At 38.2% G+C, this 23,141-nt stretch overlaps 1 protein-coding gene across 2 annotated transcripts in view; it reads right to left on the bottom strand.

Moving 5' to 3' along the window:
• The window catches only part of CMC1 (C-X9-C motif containing 1), a 43,885-nt gene that overhangs the window by 13,764 nt on the left and 6,980 nt on the right, over positions 1-23,141 (bottom strand). Inside the window, exon 2 of one of the 2 annotated variants that reach the window (XM_075083283.1) lies at positions 18,183-18,275. The exons of the other annotated variant lie outside the window; for it this stretch is intronic. Within the exon in view, the coding sequence (XP_074939384.1) occupies positions 18,183-18,275 (93 nt within the window). The remainder of the gene's footprint in view (positions 1-18,182; positions 18,276-23,141) is intronic. 2 annotated transcript variants of the gene reach the window in all.

The raw sequence follows: 23,141 nt of genomic DNA, 5'->3' as shown, positions 1-23,141 counted from the left end.
AATTCATGAAGCAGACCAAATTGCACTAGGAACTCTTTATCAGCTATGAATGTCCCTCAAAAAAGAGAAACTCTTCTTCAGTTTAAGGCTTAATGCGCAAACAGCATAAAAATCTGTATAACACCATAGACTCTACTGGCACTAATCCAGAGTTAGTTTGGTATAATGAAGCCACGGGGACAGTGCTCTAACTTCTGACAGTTGACTACAGTGTGTTCCTCAAGCTGTATGCTCACATGTACTCATGTTTGGCAGGAGATGCATGCTTAACTGCATCTGTTCTTGTTTCTGATGCAAAAAGATTTTAGAGTAATACAGTCTTAATATTGCTATGAAAGAAACAGCAAAAATAATCACATACATTTGGTTTCCATATTTAGAAAAACAACTGCGCTCTAAAGAATTTCTTTAGCAATTCTTCAAACAAATATTAGCAATGCATCTGCTACAAAACTATTGGCAAAGGAGACATCAAAAGTTTAGATGAGGAGAAATATATAAGTGACTTTAGTTTAGAAGCCATTTTAGTCACACTTCTTCCTATGGCATGAGGATACTTCTTCTGAAATATCATACGCTACCCAAAAGCAAGCAAGGACTACTCGGTTTTTGTCAATGCCTTCTAAACAAGGAGACAAAGTCTGTTTCTAACAAGTTCAGCCACAGGATCCATAAACAGGGCTCAAGCTGCTGTAAGGGAAGATGTGACAGAAGACAGTGGCAGCTGAGGACGCTAAGAATTCAAAGCAGCATTCAGTGGTTAGGACACAAGCAGAAACTGACTGAGGGTCTTAATGCTGTCATTACCGTGGCCTTCTCAGCAGCACCATTACATCCCTGTGTAACCTTTTGTCTTCCACGTCTACTTAGGACTGACAGCTCCTTTGGGGTGTATCCCAACTTCTATGTACGGACCATTTCTGGTTGGGACCTCTCAGTACTATGACTGGACGCCCGTGAGTATCTTTTCCATTGGCAGACTGACATTACAAGAACATAATCTGGCTAAAAATCTTTCCTCTCTTTTCTGGGGTCTGAATTAAATGAGCTTTACTCACTGAATGCAGATGTACACATGCCTCCACCACCACAGATTTGTCAGTATGTAAGTTTTTCCAAAGACTTCTCTCACCTTTATTCTGAAAGAAAAAAAACTCACCCAAAAGCTAGCATATGCTGTATTAATGTAAAACCCCTAGAGGGCAACTAAGCTTCAGTTTCAACCTGCATAAATATTCAGCTCCTTAACTAGTTTACAGATTATGTAAACTATTTTCTTCAACCTTGTTTTTTTTCCCCTCATTTAAAAGAAATGAATCCTTTTCATTCTCAAATCACATTACTGCTGCCTATTTAGTGTAAGTTAATCACCACTGCCCAACCAGAGACTGAGTTCTCAACCCAACAAAGCTCAAATGTGTGCAAAAGAGAACAATAAAGAAAACACATGCAAGGGCCTCATTTAAACAAAGACAGAAAACAAGCGTATGAAAGTCTGAAATCACTTTCTGTGCATTAAAGACCTTTAACAATACATCTTGTTTATTATTCAGCTTAGTATTAATTTATTGCATGGCATCTGTTTTCTTCTACAGCAGGCTGGTTGCAAGTCTCAGATTTATTAATTTAAGTTTATGCTGTTGGGATTATTTGCCTGTTTTCCCCTACATACTATGATTTCGGCCTTAACAAAGTATTTGGGGACAAAACAGTGATGAAACAGGAAATAAGATGTCAAGTTAGTAATGGAAAATAGTTTCATTTATTCTTCAGTCTTCGACTAGAGTCTGGGCCTGTTGCTAGTGGTGGAAAAAAAACCCCCAAAACCAAACCTGTAAGTAATTGGGGTCATAAAGGTAAAAACCCTTAATTTGATTCCAAGTGTCCTCCCCAAATTTTAAAATCAGTAATCCCAGTGTTCAGCTGAGATTTGTTTATAATGAAGTAGCAGGCATCAGTTGCCTTTCCCCTACTTTCCACCAGATCTTGGTGGGAGCTGAAAGGCACTTACTATCGTGCCTGTCCACATCTGCACAGAACCTGGAGCCACGCTGATGTTTAACATTAGAGAAGGCACTAACAAATCAATGGGACTCCCAAGCAATGTCAAAGCAACCTAAGAGAGGGAAGAAAACAGCTCAAAGGCATCCTTAGCAAAGACTCACAAAGCCCAAGGGTTTCTAACATGGCTTTTGCAGATCAAATACCATAAAAAAATTCATAGTATAGCCATCCTTGCCTTATGCATACCACTGCAATGCCACATATTCATTGAGCTGACAGTTCTCCTTCATATTTGGTCTTATCCTCATTTACATGTGTGAACAGAGACTAAAAATGACTAGCAGTGGAATTCACTTCACTTAATTTTAGCCACCTAAAATTTACATGTCTCACCTAAAACCGATTCTGGAAGTCCCTTGCTCTCCTTCTTGTTGCCTTGACACAAAACAGAGGTAGCAAGCAAGCGCAAGGTAGTTCCGGAATGCAGTTATGTCCCACCTAAGAGATCTAAACAGAATGACTGGTTTAGACTAGACATAACTTTCAGATTACTAGGACTGGGATGAAAGGTCTCCCATCCTACATGACTTAACAAAAAATCATAAAGGACGAGTTCAGGGAGCCGACATAAGTCTCCAAGGCTGGTGCTCTGCTCACAATGGTCTCCTCTCTGAACACTGCGGAACAGCATGAAGTAACTGCTGCCCCACTGGAGCTTCGAAAGACTGCAGAAGGGAGGAGGGGACACCTCAATGCTGTTTCTTATTCAGATTCATCCCCTTTGATTGCTTGAAATAGAACAAGCTTTAAGCGGTTTTTCTGACTTTTTGCCACAAGTTCAGCCAAGGCTGAGAGGACCTGAGCATTGGAGAACTGGTAGCACAAAACCTGCCCAAGTAAAAAGTTATTGTGCAATCAGTTAGGGTTTAGACACACAAACACTGGTTACTACCAGCGTATCTGTTTAGATGGATGCCCACAGCACACTGTAGAACCTAAACTTTAGATACCAATCTTGTAATCAAACTTAAGACATTGACTATATTGCATTAGAAACCAGGATATTCCACCTGCTTCACATAACACGATTGTAGTCACTGTTACAATTTACCCTTTACGTGAAATGCATCTAGGTGGACCTGAAATACAGTAATGCAAATACCAAATTACCTTTAAGTACTGTTAACACACTCACAGAAGTGATTTTTTTCTCCTTCTTACTACAGAGTGGCTGGATTAGCTTTCAGGAAGGTCAGGTCATGCAACTCAAACACTAGGGCAATGGAGGTAAGTCAGGTCAGCAACAAACAGCACTGCAGTGAGACCACTGCTTATGCCTCAGCATGAAAATACTTTTGCCAACTACAAGCCTTGGGTAAAACCACGAGATCAGAATTAGGTCGCACTAATAAATTGCCTGTGAAGTGTTGCATCGGTTTCCTAAGTGAAACTAGTTATCATTTACAAGAGAGTTTCATTCTGTAGTCATGCCAATCCAGCAGTTGTCCACAGAGACGATAATAAACTTTTGCATTTAAAAATTCAACATGGAATCCTACCTTTCATTAACAATAGCGGTAATGAGACACTAATTGAATTGAGGTATATAAATGCATATTTGAATATATAAGTAGTTATCTAGAAGAGAATGGAACTAGCATATTTAACTTAGGCAAAAAAAAATAATCACATGCTACGTTTTCCTGAACTGATATTTAAACAGCAAAAGCAAAAGAAAATAAGGTGAGACCAGAACTATTAATCTGAATTACTAGTCTGTTGGGAGAATGCAGCTATAGCAAAACTTGCCAACTCTGTGAAATATCATCCTTTACAGGAATGCAAAAATTACTTTTTTTGGGTTGTAATTTACGTAACTACTCTCTGCCCAACGATGAATGTTTCTCAAAAGTTTATGCACAGGCAGTAACTAGTATTTACATTAATTTCATCACTGAGTGAAGAGGACAGATTCCCCAAACTATATTCTGTTTTAAAACTGCTGAAGTTTAATAGCTACTCAACAGATGAAGCATATCAAAATTAACTTAAACATTGCTGAAGCAAGATTCTTTTCCACACCATTCTTACTCCCCACAAAGGGCTTAAAACTTTCTCAAGTTGTTTTAAATGTATACAATTTTAAAATTCTATCGCATATACATGTATATACTTTTTATTTTCCAGCTAGTTAAATCAGGAATAGTTTTCAAAAGTACAAGACGAGGACACCTCTATTACAAAAAGAAAGCTGAAGAACCATTAGTATTATTACTCAACAGTAATGAAGCATCATTAGATGTAAATTATTTATTTTAAACATAGGACATTGAAGACCACAGGAGCTCTGAGCTCTGTTAGTACCCTGTTAAAGATTAATTACTTAGCTCATTACTAATTAAATAGTAATTAAATCTTTGGTTACATAACCGCAAACAGTATCATTCTTTTATACTCTTCGATATTCTATGAAAAGCAATAGTAAGTTTCTGTTCATTAACTAGATGCATGTCAAAGCCTACATTAAGGTAATAACATGGAACAGTGCCTTAAAGTAATATAAGAATGTAAACATTATGGCCTGGCAGAATTTTACCCTGAACTTCCTGGCACGCAGAAGAAATATGCCCATTTGAATCCCTGGCAGTCTATGTGCTTGCCCTGCTGCACTTGGTCTCACTCAGCATGCCTGTTTCTTCAGCTGTGTTGACTTTGGGTTTCAGCTATCTCCCTCACCAAGGTGCTCTGCAATATGGAAAGAAATAGAAGGGACATTTCCTGCACACCCAAACTCTGTGCAAGCTGCATTGTTGGGGTAGGAAACGGGACGGCACACAAGACAGGCACCATCTTCACCAGGTTACTAGGCTACAGCTATACCTAGGATGGGTATCATAGACAAATTAATGCTTGTGCAAAACCTGTAACACATGGGTTTTCCATATTTAGGAGCTCAATTTCTTCAGCAATGTTTAGACTATACTTCTGTTATGCTTCTTAAACAACGAACAGACAGCACACTGTAAGTTGGAGAGTTTATATACATTAAGAAGGAGCATTAAAAAACACTCAGAAAACACAAAGCAAAGAAACAAGAGGAGGAAATCAGGACAGATGAGAAATGACAAAGATTATTTACACCAGAAAAAATAAAGAGTACTTTTCATCATTGGCCTTATGAATTATTTTGACTGGGCTGTCAGATTCACTGTAGAAAATTACCACCCCAAAGGCAGAAAAAAAAGTAATGGGCAACAAAATATAAAATTAGAAGTTGCAGACTGTGGTTACTTTTGTTTACTACATATCATTTTCTTCAACCTGAAAGCACTAGTTCTCCCTGTAAATTTAAAAGTAATTTTTTGTGTCATGACATTAAGATTTTTTGTATTAAATTCGCCATGCTCCTGAAAACAACTCTGGAATCTCAGGGTCCAACACCTTCCCTAATCAATCTCAGGGGCTCAGTGGTAGAAACAGTTTTCCTGGATGGTTACTGAACAAGCCTTTTATTTCCCTTTTGTTTTACCCCTTTTTGCCTTTTTTAGATAAAATGCATTGTCCTGTTTCTTCCATTTGAAGTCTGCTTTTATTCATACCACTACCAGCAATCTGTCCAGTGTCTAAGGACATATATACAAAGAAAAGTTAGTTTAGACATTAAAGAAAAACCCAAAACCAGTCTAGATTGCATCAAAAAGTCCTGCTTTCAAGCCCTCTCCTCTGTGCTTCCACATTATACACTTCCTATACATTTCCCACTAATTAAACAATAGCATTCAGAAGTGCTTTCTGGCAACATACGCTATGTCTCCATAAATTATTTTTAAAACGTTAGATTGACAGTCTACAGCCACAGGGGAGATTAAATCTCAAGCCGCACCTTTGCAGTGCTTTTTCACCAACTTCATGAGCATCTCATTACAGCAAAGTGTATAGGATGTTTCTGTCACCAAGAAATAAAGCAGGACCTCTATCAAGCCTGGTATGCAGGTGTAATGACGAATTTACACACATAAGCAGACTGTATGATTTAGTGTTTCAAAAAGGACTATTTAAATATCTTCAAAATATGTTGTTCATCTGAGTGCTTGGAGGGCATATTTAGTTTATACTGAAGCGGAGCAAAAAGAATGACTAGATGCTTTCTTGAGAGATTCTGGATCACAGATAGGAAGACAGACGGTTATGAAGTGTAAGACCTATGTGATAAAATGCATTCAAGGAAATCCTGAAATTGACTATTAGAAGTGAAAAAAAGCATTTCAGACTTAAAGAAACTTTTCTTTAAAGACATTTTAGGAAAAAAGGTAAGAAGGCATATCCCTAAATACAATAATTACAGGCCAAAATTCCCTACAACTATTTCAACTCCTCCCCAGCACAGGGGATATCAAAAGAAGAATCTGTTCACTCCATCCAAGGAAAATTTTCATGCACTGCTCTTCTACACTATCTTCTTCAGAATTCCTAATATAAGTTCCTTTCCTACTCATTACCCCATCAAAATTATTACCTTCCATCCCTTACGTGATTCCCTTCAAATCCTTTACTAGTATCCCTCTCAAATCTAGAATACAGCAGCTAAATTGTTCTTCTTGCTCCCTGATCATAAATTTAAAGCCCCATCCATGCCTCCAATGCTCTGTACAACACTAGTATTCCTCGCCCACCCCCTTCCACATCCTCTGACCAGCTCTGCAGCTCTTGATTCCTCATGCAAAATACTTCTCACCTTCTGTCACATGCCTACACTTCATGTAAAAGTACCTATCCTGATCTTAGGCAGCATGTTTCCAGGCACTCTTTTCTGCAAGGTTCCTTTCTTCTTATTTTTAAGGGTGATAAACTGTTAAAAATAAAATTCAGAGGGATGACAATAGACCATAAGTGTTTTATGACCATTTATTACTGTAGCCTTTACTCCCTCTTTCTCAAGCATCAGACCTGTAAGTAGAAACACTCTTCAGAGCACAGATCTCCCTACTCTTTTTCTATGCAGCATCACAGGATAACTATCAGAAAACAATGACAATAGGAACAAAACTAAATTTGGGGTGGGAAAGAGAGGGATTATTTTTTGTTGCCCTTTTAAAATGACCTGAACAATAATGTACATGAATATGGTTTTACTCAGCAACAGACAACATTGTTTCTACTTCAAAAAAAAGCTGTGCATTGACAGCGTTGTTACCACAGGATGCATTAACCTCTGTATCAAAGAGTAGGTGCTGGAGGGACAACTCACCCAATTTAAGCTACGCCATATTTAGAACTACTGTCCCACATGGAAAAATAAGTTTTAAATGTTTTAATCTCAAAACAGGATGAAAACTTGAGATTTCATTAAACACACTTTGATGTTTCCAAACACCAAAAAGCATTAAGAACTCTTAGACCACCACATCTTGTTGGAAGTGTGTGTTTGCCAAATCGTATTTCAACTTTAACTTGCATTGCCTGATAAGGCCTGTGTTTCCAGCCCTTTTCTTTTTTTGACTGGCTCTGCTGACTCGTAATATTCCATGCAAAGATACATAGAACACGTGCAGCTCTCCAGTCTACAGGAAATATTGGAGAACAAAACTACAACTCTCATAATGCACTGCCTCATAAAATCAAAGCATATTAGATGAACGTGCAACTATTACTCTGATTCCTGTTTAGCTCAAATGGAATTAATATTTCATTTCAATTTTTGTGATTTGGATGAGCGATTTTCTTTGGCAAATACACATGCCAACTCTGTGGGTTTTCTAAAGAAGAATAGTGGACATAATTTCTCCCCTATTACCTTACCCTGAATATCACACGTTCTTTACAAGGTCAATACACTGCTTGTCAACTATCTGAAAGCTCACTATTTATTGTATTTCTGAATACATAGCAGCTACTTTTTGACCAAACTAAGTTCTGTTTTCCACTACTGAAATTAATGGTATCTACACAACACATTCTGACTTCACCAGCTGAAAAATAACCTATTTTCTGTGTGAAAGTAACCCCAGGGTAATATTCATAATTCATATACAATATAAATATTTATACACATGCGAAAGGAATATAGCATAACCTCTTAGAAGTATTCAATTTATTTACACAAAGTGCTAACTGTGTTACTGTTGAATGTAGTATCTAAGAAGGGTTTATAATCCAAAACTGCAAAGCAACTACTTAATACCTCTTCAAGGACATGCAGTTAAAATAACAGTTACCATAAGTCACATGCACTGCCATTAACAATGTGTTGCTAAGTGCAACTATAACACGTGTCATGTAATACTGCAATACACTAATATATAAGCCACAGTATCTGTAGGATATCACCACCATCGATGAATGGACACCAAAAAACCCTACAGAATATCCAAGTATGCCCTCACTTGCTGGCAGTAAGAATGACTGACACATAAGAATCAAAACATGTCAACTGGGAAGAAAAACTATGAGCAACAGCAAATACTGTATATAAAATCTAGGAAAAGATACAAACCTCGACTTGGTAAGATGCTGCAGCAGTAACTACTCTAGCCTCCCCCTTCTGTGAGGAGAACTTGACTATGTCTCCCCTGTCCACTGGCTGCTGCCCTATGGACACTCACCTCACAGACAGTCAGCAAAAGTGGTTCTCTAAAAGTCTCACCTAAATACCATAAATACCTCAAGATCGGTAGGTACAGGTGAGTTTGTATTTCTCTATTTTTACAACTTGCACCAAACCGACCTCACCAGGACCCTAAGACATGGGAACCAGCTACTCAACCTAACGGTACAGAGTTTACAAATGGAGAACTAAAAAAAAGTTAGCGCACATAAAAGTCAACCTTAACTTTACAAGAGCTAAACACCAGACAAAACCCAGACAGATTCAATTCTTCAAAAGTCACGGGACAGACATTAATGCTAGTGGCCTTCCTGAAAGAAACAAGTTTTAATAACAGATGTCGAAGAGACTTGACACTCTTCTCATCACTGGGCAAGGAATTTCCAGGTACAGAAGCAATGATCCAGATCGGACAGGGAGTTTGTCAGGGAGTAGTGATATGAATAAAGGGTAGAGACAACTGTTGAAGAGTATTTGGATCTTAATTCCAAGTCTAACACTTCCAGTGATCTGGGAAATGGTACAAAAAGACAAAGACAATTGTTTTTCTCCTTTCTTTTTACATAGTTAAGGTGCTTCCATTCTGCAGATGTTAAAACACTATCAATCTACAGTCTGAAAGAACAGTTTTCCTCCTAAAACTGGGCCACCAGCTTAACACCACAATATAATACTTGTATCTCATCGTAAAAGCTGCAAAAGAAGCAATCCTATTGTTCAATCTTCAGCAGTTAGCTTGGTCAGTGCTCTTGTCATAGATATTACTGCCATGTACTACTATGTAGTACTATGTACTACAATAATCCAAAACTATCCAGGTCTCTTCTATTTAAATCAGCACTTGTTAACATCATGTAATTAATTTACGCTATCTTCATATATTTATGCTGGACAGGGAAAACAATTTGAAATTCAGGAGCCTAACTGGAAACCAACAAAACCTCTTAACCTGAGAAAACCAAATGAAGGACTGGACAAAACATAGGTAACCTATCAAGGTTGTAATCTACCAGCTCTGAACTACCAATATTGCTACTATCTAGACATAAAAATCTCTACCAGGTAAGAAAATCAAAATTAAGACAGTGCTTGTAGGATATGGCAACCTGGCTGAAATTGATATTCATTAGAGTACGCTTTGCATGAATAGGAGCATTTGGACTCTGTGGTCTTTATCAGAGCCCCAGCTGGTAATGGTTGAAGGTTAATGCCTTACCCCATTCTGTTCAATTTTCTGTCCTAATTAGTCCTCCAAATCTATAGCTGTGAGCACCAAGTGTCTGTGCTCAAAAGAAACTAATTAATGCTAGCAAATTAGATCAAGTCCAAAGATCCAACAGCCAAACTCTTAAATGCTCCTTGTTAATAGGAAGTGTAGCTGTCAATAACTGCTGTTGGTGGCTATAATGAGGCCTCTTTCTTTCACTGAAAGTGATTTCATTTCTCTTTGTCCCTGGAAAAGCTGTTCCATTCCCTAATAAAAAAATAAAAAACCCCACACAACTAAGTTGCAGTGGTAAAGCTAGCAGTCTGACCCATTTCTTGTCATCAGCTGGGTTGAAGTGACATGGAGGAGGGAAGAAAAAAAATATCAAATGGGGTAAGTTCCCTCTCCGAACACTTTCTTCAAAGTCCTAACACTAGTTAGAATACTTAAATTTCCATCACCAAGTAACACAATACACTCCCATATTTCTTTTCTATAAAAAACCCTAAATTAGCTGAGAGTAGTTAATGCTGTAAGAATCATTAAAAAAGACCACAAGATCTAGGATCTAATTTCTTCAAACTGTAATTTACATATAGCTGGTTTCTCTGCCCAGTTTATTGGAGCAAAGCTCAATATACCATAATCCCTCTAGAGATTGTATTAATTCATATAGTTAAATGTGATGAGAGCAAATTTTCACTGAAAATATATAGAGCTGAATAATTTTTCCACAGTAAAAGCTTTTGTGCGCAAACAAAAACATCATATAAAAATTCAGCACCTTACTCTTGAGAAACCCTACACAGGGAAAAACACCGAGTAATTACCAGTACTAAATATAGCTGTATACTATCAAAACATCTAAAATAATTTATGTAGCTGACAACTGCACAACATGTGGAAGAGTCATCTCAATAGCTTTGTATAGGGTCATGGGGTCACACAACATGACTATAATGTACTTGTCTAAGTACAATACTAATATTCAGCTAATCAATACAGCAACAGATAATAACATAATTCTCCACCTGCAGTTTTGTTGCTGGATTGAACCTACGTTCTCAAATTATATTAACCTTCCTCTCACAAAAATGAAGTTGGAGATAATAAGGCAGTGTTCTTTTTTCACTCATAAAAGAGGGCTATTCCAGTCATAAAATCTGTGATTCCTTCCATGTAACCTCTCAGGCTTTCCATCAATCTCTGAATAATAGGTACACAAGCACATTGAAGCAATTTCTGGTCACAGCACCTCAATTTAAAAAATGTTACCAGGAGTTGTCATGTTAACACATTGATTTTTATCAGCTACTTGATCTTTTTGCTTTGGTCAATTAGAAAATCACTCTATTTCCAGACATGTGGATTTCGAAAAAAATAAGGACTATACCTTCACAATGAGGCAAAGCAGATAAGCAAAGTTCAGTTATAAATGGTGATTTTAGTTTTAATTTGCATCAGGAAAATGACTCATCAAAAATTTTAAATGTGAGCTGTCATGTAATTTCCCAGTACTATCAGCCTTAGCATCTGTCAGTATCAACCTCAGAACCATGAGCATAGGTGCCAACAGGTTAATCCTCCCCCAGCATTCAGCAAGCGTTTGCATCCATTAACAGAACTTGGCCTGCAATACAAAGGAAAGTGAGCAATACCACTGAGTAACATCAAGCTGAAATTTCCTAAGTATTTCACACATTTCATTATCCGCATTTCTGATAAGAAAGTATATATAACAAGACTTTTTTTGAAGAATGAATAAACATCTAAAGGTGTGCTTGGGCATTTAAATGTGCAGCATCACACGTAGTTCAATCAGAAATTTCTTTGGTTTTATGGCCCTTGATGTGTCAGGTGTAAGGGTCATGGTCTAGAGCAGGTGGCCCCTACGGGGACACAGATAATGTCAGCGACAGGACTGTTGAGTAACTGCACGTTATCAAAACTCTGGTTGACACTGGTCATGCTCTACCGTACAGAAGCCTGCAGTAGTGTTGCATCCCATCATTTTCACTAAGTATCAACATGAGCCCTGAGGAGGAGAGGGCTGATAGGGAAACTGGAGAATGGGAGGAGGGTAGCTGCTTGGAAACGTCCTTTTCCAGCCACGCTTTCCAAACCATTTTTTAAAGCCTTGCAAAGTATCTTAAGAGCTTTTTTCAGCAGTGTAAATCCATTTGCCCCATTTACACCCTTCCTACAGACAAGAGAACCAATGTAACAGTTTGCTCCAGGGAAGGTCCTCAACTGAGCACAGGTAGAAACATCCCCTTTCTTTCTTCCTCCCATTTAAAAAAAAAAAAAAAAAAAAAAATCAACAGAACAACTAGTCATCTTGGCCAAATGGATATCTCCCACATCATGCTTAAAATGAGAAACGGGCACATTCTTATTTGCAGAGTCACATGCAGGATTAGGTATTCAATCATCCAAATTGTTTCCCTTACTTCACTGCCTTCCTAAAGGATGATTTGAGCTATCTATCCCTGTATTCACCCTGAAAAGCATGTAGCTCAGTTTCCTACATGAACCGGGGAGCCTTCAAATGAGTTCACAGTTACAGAAGACATCTGCAAGTCACGCTTGCTGACCTTTAAAGGCCCAAACCCAGATGATGTATCAGTATTAGACGTTTAGTAAATAATGTAAAGTAAAATTTAGAAGAAAAAGTTTAGAACTAAAAGCCCTTGTCTCTGGAGCAAGATTGCTTTTCTCCAAGCAAAAGAAAAAAAATTGTGGGGTTTTAGAATGTGGGGAGAATTGCTTTATAATACAACAAACAGACAAAACATATACCTCAGATACGATACATCATTACGGTCTCATGACTGAATCAATGATCCAGTACTTTCTTTTTGGGATCTCAACTTAAAACAACTTCTTCAGAGCCCAAACCCACAACCTGTTGAAGTTAGTCAGCTTCTGCTGGTTTTATTTTCCAAGCCAAGTAACCCAAAATCAAACTGAATTGAGTGTACAATCCTTAAAGTACTACTGTTTGTGTATTTCTGTCCTCAATGGTTCTTCTCTACCTAAACCCACCAAGTGAAAGATTTCAGAATTGGTAACTCTGAATAGCAGAATAAGTGCTCTTAAGAAATAGGACAAACATTTCTGTAGATATGATCAAGATCCACAAAAGCTCTTGCAGGTTTTTTAGTGCATGCCCCTTGTTTAAGAGAACAGAATGCTAATTTCAGGTTCCTGAAATTTACTGTGATTTTGCTGTAACGAAGTTTACTCAAGTGCAAACTTTATAACTCGAATTTAAAGCCAAAAACTCGGCAATTTTAAAGGAAAACAACTCACTTAAGAAATTATTTCATAGAAGCAATGGATGAGGCAATGGCAAATAAACGCTCCTTGTAGCTACTTCAGTTTGGAAGCATATATTTTTATGTGTCAAGGACACACTGATACAGAAATATATAGATTTAATATTATTTTGGACAAATTCATGCTACAGTTTGTACAAATACAGTGAAAAGTTCCTCTGTGGTAATGTTGTTGGGGTTTTTTTTCTTTGCTTGGTTTTTACAACACTTCTGATACTCCTATAAGAGCCCAGAATTTCACATATATACAGTGCATGGATATTAACACAGTAAAGCATAATGATCATAGAAAACTGACTAGCGTTTTGCAGAAAGCACCTCTACCTCTTAACAAAATTACAAATACCTCCATTTTCACTGCAAAAATGCTTGAAATGCTTAAGCACACAGAAATTATTCTGCAACTAAGATGTACTAAATTTCTGAGAAACACACAGCATGCACAAGAACTATATTGAAACAATCTGAAAAAAGTTCAAAGTAAATTTAAATAATCTAAGTGAAAAGAAATATGACCAGACAAATACTTAATTTTTAAGAGCAATTATCAGATGGACACATTTTCATGGTTATTTCATCATTAAGCTACCCTGGTACGCTAACACCCGAGCACAGCAATGGGTCACCCATTTAATCACGCTAGGGTAGCAGGATCACCTCTTGAGTTAACAAAACCTTTATTTTTTTATTTATTTTTTAACCCTTAGGGTTTCATTTCCCTGGATGGCCCTCGAACACATGCTGGACAGGCTGTCACTACTTGCATTATTAGCTCTGATAAGCACACAGCTCTAGGTGGTATAGCTGCAGGCTAAGGTAACGGGCTGTATACAGATGGACCCCCGTGCTCACGCAGAGCACTATTGAATGTATAGGGGCTCCCCATAGGGACAGATATGAACCTAGCGTGATCAAGTAAATAGTAAAAGGCCCATACTTGTAGAATAGCTTTGTTTCCTATATTACCAATGCATTTACCACAATTTCCTAAAGACAAAATGAACCAAAGGTACATTAATAGGAGTCATTCAAACAAAATTAACATAAAGCAGAAAAATCCTACACCCAGAGCAAGTTAAATGAGTAGCTATGCCACTTAATGTAAACAGCACCATTTCACGCACATGTGTGCACTCTCTAGCACACAAACCGCATCGCAGGAGTTTTGATTACTTAATTACACAGCTTATATTCATAGCTTATAATTGGTAACAGCATAGAAACCATAGGCTATTTACTGTGATTAACACCTATCCCAGTGTACTAAGAAAACAAATTTATTCCACGAATAATTTCACAGTGGATTTAAGAGATAAATCCTCCTGTTCACAAAACTGCTTAAGGTTAATTTCCCACAGTTTGGTCTCTCCTCCGTCATCCAGATTAAAAGGTATACAACAAAAATAGCTGAACTGATGTTACCACCTTTTTTAAATAGGGATATGAATGTAGGGTTTCCTTGTCTATTTAATCATAACAACTGCATCAGAAATATGCCATTTCCACCTCTAACTTCCAAACAATTTCATCAAAACTGACTTACAGGTGACAGAGGAATTAGGGGGAGACAGGTGTATCCACAAATCTCATTTTCCTAAAGATACACAACTGAATGCTATTCAGGAGAGACAAAAAAAAAATATAGCTAACACACAAAAAAAAGATAGAATATTGCTTTAAAATTTATGGAGGCAAACACACAGAGAAGCTGCAAGGTAATGAATGGTCCACAGCTCATAGCTCAAGGATCTCCAATATTGGTTGCTGCCACAGAAAATTAAGATGCGGAAACCAAAGTCCTCATCTTACACAGAGAAAGTTCAGAAGAGAAAAAACAAACAACACACACACCCGCCTTTGGTCTACCTGCAAAGAAAACTATATGCAGACCATGCTCTCAAAATATTTTTAACTGACATCCTCTTTCAATGACCTACACTACTATAATTGCTTTTCCTCTTAACTTCTTTTCCCCAAGGGGTATAGAGTTCAAAGTAAAACTGATTCAACTATCATTCAGATGAAAAAAAGGTGTATTAATTCCTTCTGGCAGCACTGGAAGTTACCTGTTCTATGAGGCTACTTTCCTTTTGCATATATGCCCAACTCTTTTCCCAGTTACTCATCTCCAAATTGCTATAAAGCTACTCCTTTACGTCTTTTGGGGAACGCCTAAAAGCAGCTGCTTGAAAATATGCTGGTCCACTTTAACTAGACTTGATTTTAAACCTAGTGATAAATGTCTAGAAGGCCTCCTTTGAAGTTTCTTAGGTAACAATGAACAGCAAAAAGCCACATACCATTGGGGAAACAATTGTTCTTCCTGCCATGGTAAATGTTTTTTTTTTTTGTGAGCCACTAAAGGCGAGACGTACCGGATATAGTCTCGGTGGGAAATGGATTCAATACAAACCCAATGTTTTATGGAAAAACTCTGCAAGTGTAACCACCAGCTGCTCTGACTGGAGTAAAAAAGGGATGCCAGGGTAAGGTTACAGAGAGCGCGCACCACACACGGAACTCCCTCACTGCATCACTCACAGGCGAGCCAGTGCAGCACAGAAGCTGGAGCCAGGAGCGCACAAAGCACCACAGGATGACATCGACATGGTTAACTTTATGAAAACAAGCCCTTCAAATAGTAGCATCTCTACCAGACTTTGTAACAAGATGGGGAGGGACCGTGAAAATCTCTTGCACCACACAGAGGTTCGCTGGCTGTCTCATGGCAAAGTGCTTGAAAGAGCTGTCAAACTTTACGCATTTTTCTTTTACAAAAAGACAAGTGTTCCAAATTTGCCGACCTTTTCAGCGGTGACAAGTGGCTGTGAGTAGTTTGCTACCTGCAGATATTTCCAAAACATAAACACACTCAACGCGTCCCTTCAAGGTGAAGGTGGTGTTTTAACAAGAAGTGAGAAAGTAACTGCTTTTCAAAAGCAACTTGTGCTATGGAGAGAGCATTTGGAAAACAGATGTTTGGGTACAAACCCCTCGTTATGTGATTTTTCGTGGTTGTTTGGTTGGTTGTTTTTTGGTGGGTTTTTTTTTGTTGCTGAACACAATGCGAGTGTGTCACCTATAAACCCTCTTGTACCTGTACACTTTAAACACGTGGAAACAGAGTTTTCTAACCTATTTAAAAACCTTCCAAATGAGACTTTCAGTGATTTTTGAACTTACTTGTTAAAAATATGAACATGCGGCACCTTCTGATTAGTTTGGAAGAAGACCTGGTTAACATCAGGGAAGGTGGTCATTTACTAGCCCAATTTCAAGAAAAACCTTTGCAGAATTAGTGGATGGGACTGAAGAAGGAATATCGTGATTTTAGCAAGTGCAGGCAACAATGCACTTCTTCCAGTGGGATCTACGCATCTTTGTGAGGTATCTTTTTCAGCTATGACACCCATTAAAACCAAGTATTACAGAATCACAGAATGGTAGGGGTTGGAAGGGACCTCTAGAGATAATCTTGTCCAACCCCCCTGCTTGAGCAGGCACACCCAGAGCAGGGGGCACAGGGACGCACCCAGGCGGGTTTTGAATGTCTCCAGAGAAGGAGACTCCACAGCCTCCCTGGGCAGCCTGTTCCACGGCTCTGTCACCCTCACAGGAAAGAAGTTTTTTTCTCAGATTCAGGTGGAACTTCCTGTGTTCCAGCTTGTGCCCGTCACCCCTTGTCCTGTCATTGGGCACCACTGAAAAGAGTCCGGCCCCATCCTCTTGACACCCACCCTTCAGATATTTATAAGCACTGACAAGATCCCCCCTCAGCCTTCTCTCCTCCAGGCTGAACAGACCCAGGTCTCTCCCCCTTTCCTCATAAGACAGATGCTCCAGTCCCCTGATTACCTTCGCAGCTCTCCACTGGACTCTATTATTATTGAAATAAACTGAATGTAGACCCAGATCTTTGAATTGCTGTATCACAAAGTGTTAAACAAAGATCTTAAAAAATAATGAAGCATATTCAATCACATAGCTCTCAGTAAAAATACTGTTATTAACAGTAATATTTTTAGAGCAAAAAGGGGTTTGTACCATTGATAAATAACATTAAAAATATCTTAAAGTACTGTTTATTTCATCATTAACTCACCCTTTTTCCATATCTATTTTTGGTTTTTATAATGTACGTAATGTACTAGTACAGTGGTACATGGATATAGTTTATAAATAAATATACATGTACTGGGATTGCACACGGAAATTTTTTACTGATGGGGTGCTATCAAAAAAGTTTAGAGAGCACAGATCTAGAGGACAAGAGGCAAGTACCCTCTATTGAAAGCATGCCACTTGTATAGAATAATTCTATGGACTAATTTTTTCTTTCCACTCCTACATCCCTCTTAGAGCAACATTCTCGCCTAATCTGTGCGTAAGCAGCTCTGTCTTTCTGGTACTTCAAAAAGTTCCAGATTTCTTCCAGGAATATGAGAAGAGTTGGGTGTCAGAAGAAGTAGCGATACCCAACTTTAAAGAGTTACTGTCCAGTACTCTTCAAAAGAAAATGAAAACATGCACAAGTGGGCAGCATCATCCTATTTCAAGATCTGTCTAATAACACGTGTATGTTTATGTGCACATATCATTAAAATACTGGGGCAGGGAAAGGATGCAGTTAGTTGGAAATATTTAAACACATTAATCATAATGAAGGAGGCCCTAACTGAAGGCTCACGAGGCAATTTCACTTATATAAGTACCAAATATTACGCACAGGAATACAGTAACTCTTGTGTTGCTCTGTCGTAATATAGTCTAGACCAAGATGTGGAAAGTTTTATATCAATCACACTGAATTTGACAGTCCTCAAGAACAAGTAATTTTGGAAAATATTCCATATCACCAAGCAACCAAAGCCAACATGGCAGATTTATACACCTAACTACTGGTTTCACAGTGAACAGGTAAGATGCAGATCACACATTAATTCTCTGGCTACTTGACTTCAAAAACAAGTATTATACTCAGGCACAAAAGTAAATACATCTGATCTCCCAGTGAATGTTTGACTCTTACCTTGCACTTTATCTGAACATAGCTCCTTGGCTCGCTCTCTCATTATTTGTGGGATCAAAACGTCTTTTTCTACATGTCTCAGCTTAGAGCCTTCTGCAAGGGGAGGGGGGAGGGGGGGAGGAGGGGAGGAAAAAAAAAAACAACAACTTTTTTTAGCTCTACATCAGAGAAAGTCAATCTACAGAAATAACACAGCATTGTTTATGTAACATATGCTAGTATACTAAAACTGTCACAATCTAGCAGCCGAAAGTACCATGGAAGGACCACACAGACCAAAGGGCAGGAAAACCCAAGATTTAGTATGAGCATTATCCTGAATATTTCTGTTCTGTTCAATGTGCACAATGAACCAAAAATAATGGAGAAAATTCTGGCAGTGCATTCTAATTTCTGCCTTACTAAATAGAACTTTTGCATACAGACTGCACAAAGGTTGAGAATTACTTTTATTTCAGGTTACTAGTATTTTTCTATGTACATTATCTGCACAAACTGGCTTTTTTACTCACTGTCATAAAGCTGAGAAATATAGCACATATTAGAGCACAACCTGAAATTTGTATTCCTGTATGGAAGATTTCAGTTCTTAAAAAACCCCAACCAAACAAACAAAAAAAAAAGACCAAAAACTAAGCAGCCTCTTAAATGGAGGATCTAGGAGATTTTTCATTGAGAAACTCAATTTAACAAGAACAAATGCCGCTGTCTGAATTCTCTGCTTAAAAGTACAGTTGCAGTTGGCTTTCAGTTGTCTCAGAATCTAGGACTCTTGAGTACAGCTAATGATTTTGAATAGTTAAACAACACAGACCATTTAGAAAATAAAACAACCCTGCATTTCCAATTCACTTTCTCCAAAACAAAGGGATGAGAATTTATCAAGCACAGCTTTTTACTTCTTAGCTTCTGAGTTAAAAACCCTTTAAAGGATATTTGTTCAGAATATTTTATAGTACAACACAGTTATATCAAATACCTGGTTTTCCTCCTCAAACACACTATTTATTCACCCTTTGATGTCAATATTATGCTTCAGAACAGCATCAGCTGTGATGCTCCGATTATGAGAACTGTACTGTCAGATACAGCTTTATTTTGAAAATTGCTTATAAAAAAATTTAGCTTAAATAAATTACAAGTGCAATGTATTGAAATTAAGGAAAGAAGCAGAATTTAAGTTACCTACTGCTTTCAAACACTATTTTTCAGAGCATCTGTAGTTACTTCTAGATCAAAAGGCAACAAAGTCTTACGTTTCTCTAGTGATTTCTAACTCATCGTGTTTTAAAGTTTACTAATGCTATGAGGTTACATTATGAGGTTACACAGTATTGAATCTGTGATATTACTAGGGGAATCAGGTAACGAAACAGAGGATTACAATGAGGAATATACAGAATCTGAACTAAAGATTTATCTTTCTCCTCTAAAATTTCTCACTTGGAATTTCTACAGCAAAAGAAAGAAAAAGTGTCTTCTCTAAATACAATAAAAATGCCAAACACAAATAGCTCACAACTTGGATTTGCTTCTATGGTCTGATTTTCATGACCGAGATAAAATAATTACAGTTAAATATCTTTCATTTTAACTTTCTGCAGAGTATCAGTACAATTCCTGTACCAAGCATTTATTATGTTACAGACAACACAAAGATATCATAATATTTTACATATTTTTTAAAAAAGAGGGACAAATCAGTTCAGCTCAATGACATGGCCGGAAACAGCACCCCACCAAACTATGCGCTTCATCTCTACTTTGAACAACTTCAGTCAAAGCAAGCTGGCACTACTGCAGTCCTGCCTCTCCCAATCCCTGTCATGCTCTTCTCTCTCTGCCCACACAGATGTACTCTGCAGCCCCGTGGTGAACTGAAAGGGGAAGTAAGTTAATTTGGTTTAAAGGTAAATAAATTTATTGTCAGGCAATTTTCCAGCTAGATAAATTCTCCAATCCAGCTCACTATATAACTGCATAAATGACCCGTGAGAGGGAACTGCGTGAGACTAGGACAAGATGGAAGACTGAACTGTCATGAGCACCACTGGCTCAAACCATAGCCTAAGCTTCCCACCGCTTTTTTTTAATTGGTTATACTGGTGCTTAGAATAGGCAGAAACTAAGCTGATCTATGAATGTGGATACAGATAAGGAAGTGGGTTGCTAGGTGCCATCAAAAGGGAAGTTTTAATAGTCCCCTATTGCCCTCTTTCACCCTCACCACAGGAGTGTTGTTATGCACTTAACCACACAGGGAGTGACCAGTTCAATATAGAAAACTAACTCAAACACACACAAAAAAGGTGCTTCTCAGCTGGTTTACGCTCTGGAGTAACTAGATCTACTTATCAGAGTTCTAATAATTACTTCATTTAATTTTTATACATCAGTATCTACCCCAGCATACATGGAAATATGGTGGATAGCACAGGTGTCTTTAGGGCTGCCTTAGGGAAGGGCAGCTGGGCTTCCCCCGCTGGCACAAGTGGCTTGAAGCATCCGGGGTTCCCACAACGACAAAGCACAGGGCTCCAACACAAGGATCAGCCACCCCACTACTGACAAAGAGGAGACGCAGAGAGGATTTTCAGGTTTTATCTTAGCTTAAGCACCCTAATTTTCAATTATTCAAAAGGAAAGGGGCATAAGACTGATACCAAGAAGTAGCTGTACTGGTGTTAACACCAGCTCAACCAGAAGCATGGCAGACCTGCGCTCCAGGCAAATTCCCTCATTTTAGTCCCATGTTGTCAAACCTGAAAAGGCTGAAAATGCAGGAAGGAGAGGACACATCAGAACACAGGGCAGCATCCAGTGCGAACAATCAGAAGAGAGCTACAACAGTAATTCAAAGGTAATTATTCAACGGTATAAAGGAAACAGGAACAAAGGCCACTTATAATCTCATCTACAGTTTTTAAAAGAAAGTTTGTTGGCAAGCATCGGTCTTTAAACAGTGAAAAGCACAAGCAATTCAAATCATCTTATAATGTAGAGGAGGCAGTTTTATGCATCTGGGTGTAACCATCTCTCCAAATAGCTCAAATACAGATGTTCAGTTTAGGCAGTACTGTATCTATTAATAAGTTTCAATTGTAACGTCTTAAGTATTTTAATATTCTTCCTTGATTCTAAACTATCCATTGCATTGCAATTACAGTGATTTTTCTTAAAACACTTTACTGAAGGTGGTATCCCTAGTATTTATACAAAATATTAAAGTAAAATAAGCCACAAATACTAACAATACCTGATATCAGCTAGAAAAATATGTTTACATGCAGAGTAACCACATTTCTGATACCAGTGTGTAAGCCCTTGCAAGGGCATAATGATCAATCCAACCTAGTCAGCCCTACAGTAACATACATGGCAAGAACTTTCAAAGAAAAAACACCTAGAAGGAAGACTTCATCAAAAAACATAAGACAGCCACGATGTGAAACCATCAATTCCTTTTGCCTTTTTTCAAGTATATTACAGTTTCTAGAATAATAAGTACTTTTTTCCCCTTTGAAAGTTCACTATTCTGCACTAAAATAGATAATTCTAATACCAGATTTGCTGCAGGCTAGTCCCTACAGAAGAATTTGCATTACAACCGACCTACTACTCTTATCTTCAAAACATCAATAAAACTACCCCAGACAAGCAAAAAATAAGTTTTCCCCCAATCTGCCTTCTGCATTTGAAAGCTGACACCTTTGTTTCCCATCCTCCACACACCTTGCCTGGTGTTCTGGGTCGGCTCTTTGAGATTATCGTGGCCTCTGTCCACAAAGAGAACCAACAAGAACACGCTATCTCTCAGCTTCCCGAGGGCCAAACAAATGATAGCAACAGCTTCTCGTTCTCCCCCTGCAAGCCAAAATTCAGGCATGTTTGTTAGAGCAACTTAATGCTCTAAGATTCTACCTTTACCTTAACTTTATATTCTGTTGAAATTTCCTAGTACAATCAAACGTTACAAGGGACAGATGGATGAACACAAGATAACTAAGTAAAGGTTACAAAAAGCAAATTAAATACAATAAACAGTAAAAAATAAGTATTTTGTAAAAATATACACAGAAGCTAAGCCAGAATTAAAACCAAATACAGGCTTGCAGGTGTTAGAGCATCTAAGTCACTAGCTCCTTGAAAATGTGAATAAGGCTACAGCCAAGGAATCTGTGGTGAGACTACCCAACGATTCCTAAAGATGGAGATCAGCACAGTCCAGAACGCTGCTGCTCCTCACGGAGAGAGGAACAGAGGAGAGGATAAAGAACAGGCATAGGGGTTATAAGCTCGCCGTTGCCCGGAAAAAGACAGAATGGAACAAAACTACAGGAAAAGGGAATATCTCTGTGAAAGAGAAATTGTTTTCAGCCCTGTGTAAAGAATTAGAGGAAGGAGAGATGCTAAACTGGGAGATAACCCTATTCAGCAAAACACTAAGAATGCATGTAAGGCCTCTTTTTCTTTTTTTAAATAAAATCTGTGTGTTTTGGCAAATCTCAATGCTTGAAACAGTTCTGATTGCATAGAATACATGGGGCACAAGACTACAATTGTGATAGTTTTCTGTGGTTGATCAAAACCCCCAGCTGCAAAAGCTATTTATTGGCATGGAAGGCCAAGGACCACCGCGATTTGGTTTAACAGTTTTCATTATTTTTGGAAAAATGACCAAAAAAATATCAAGAAACAAATGCATCAATAGGAACAAGAGTGTCACAACCATCAGAACGGCGCAGAACACACATCAAATTCACTCCATACAGAAGCTAGGAAAACAGATGACGAACACTCTCCTGGCTTCCTTAGCTCTGACCACAGGGTCAGGAAGGCCTTGAGAAAGGGAGGAGCACGGTGTAGACCTGTGCTGTAGGCAGACCTTTAAGAGGACAAGAGGAGAATGAAACACAAAGCTGCTTTCCAGTCTTAATAATGAAAGGGACTGTAGCAGCT

The sequence above is a fragment of the Phalacrocorax aristotelis genome, chromosome 2 (assembly GCF_949628215.1).
Source record: "Phalacrocorax aristotelis chromosome 2, bGulAri2.1, whole genome shotgun sequence".
Taxonomy (NCBI): Eukaryota; Metazoa; Chordata; class Aves; order Suliformes; family Phalacrocoracidae; genus Phalacrocorax; species Phalacrocorax aristotelis.
Note: the sequence above shows the minus strand (reverse complement) of the source record. Positions and strands in the feature narration are given on the sequence as shown.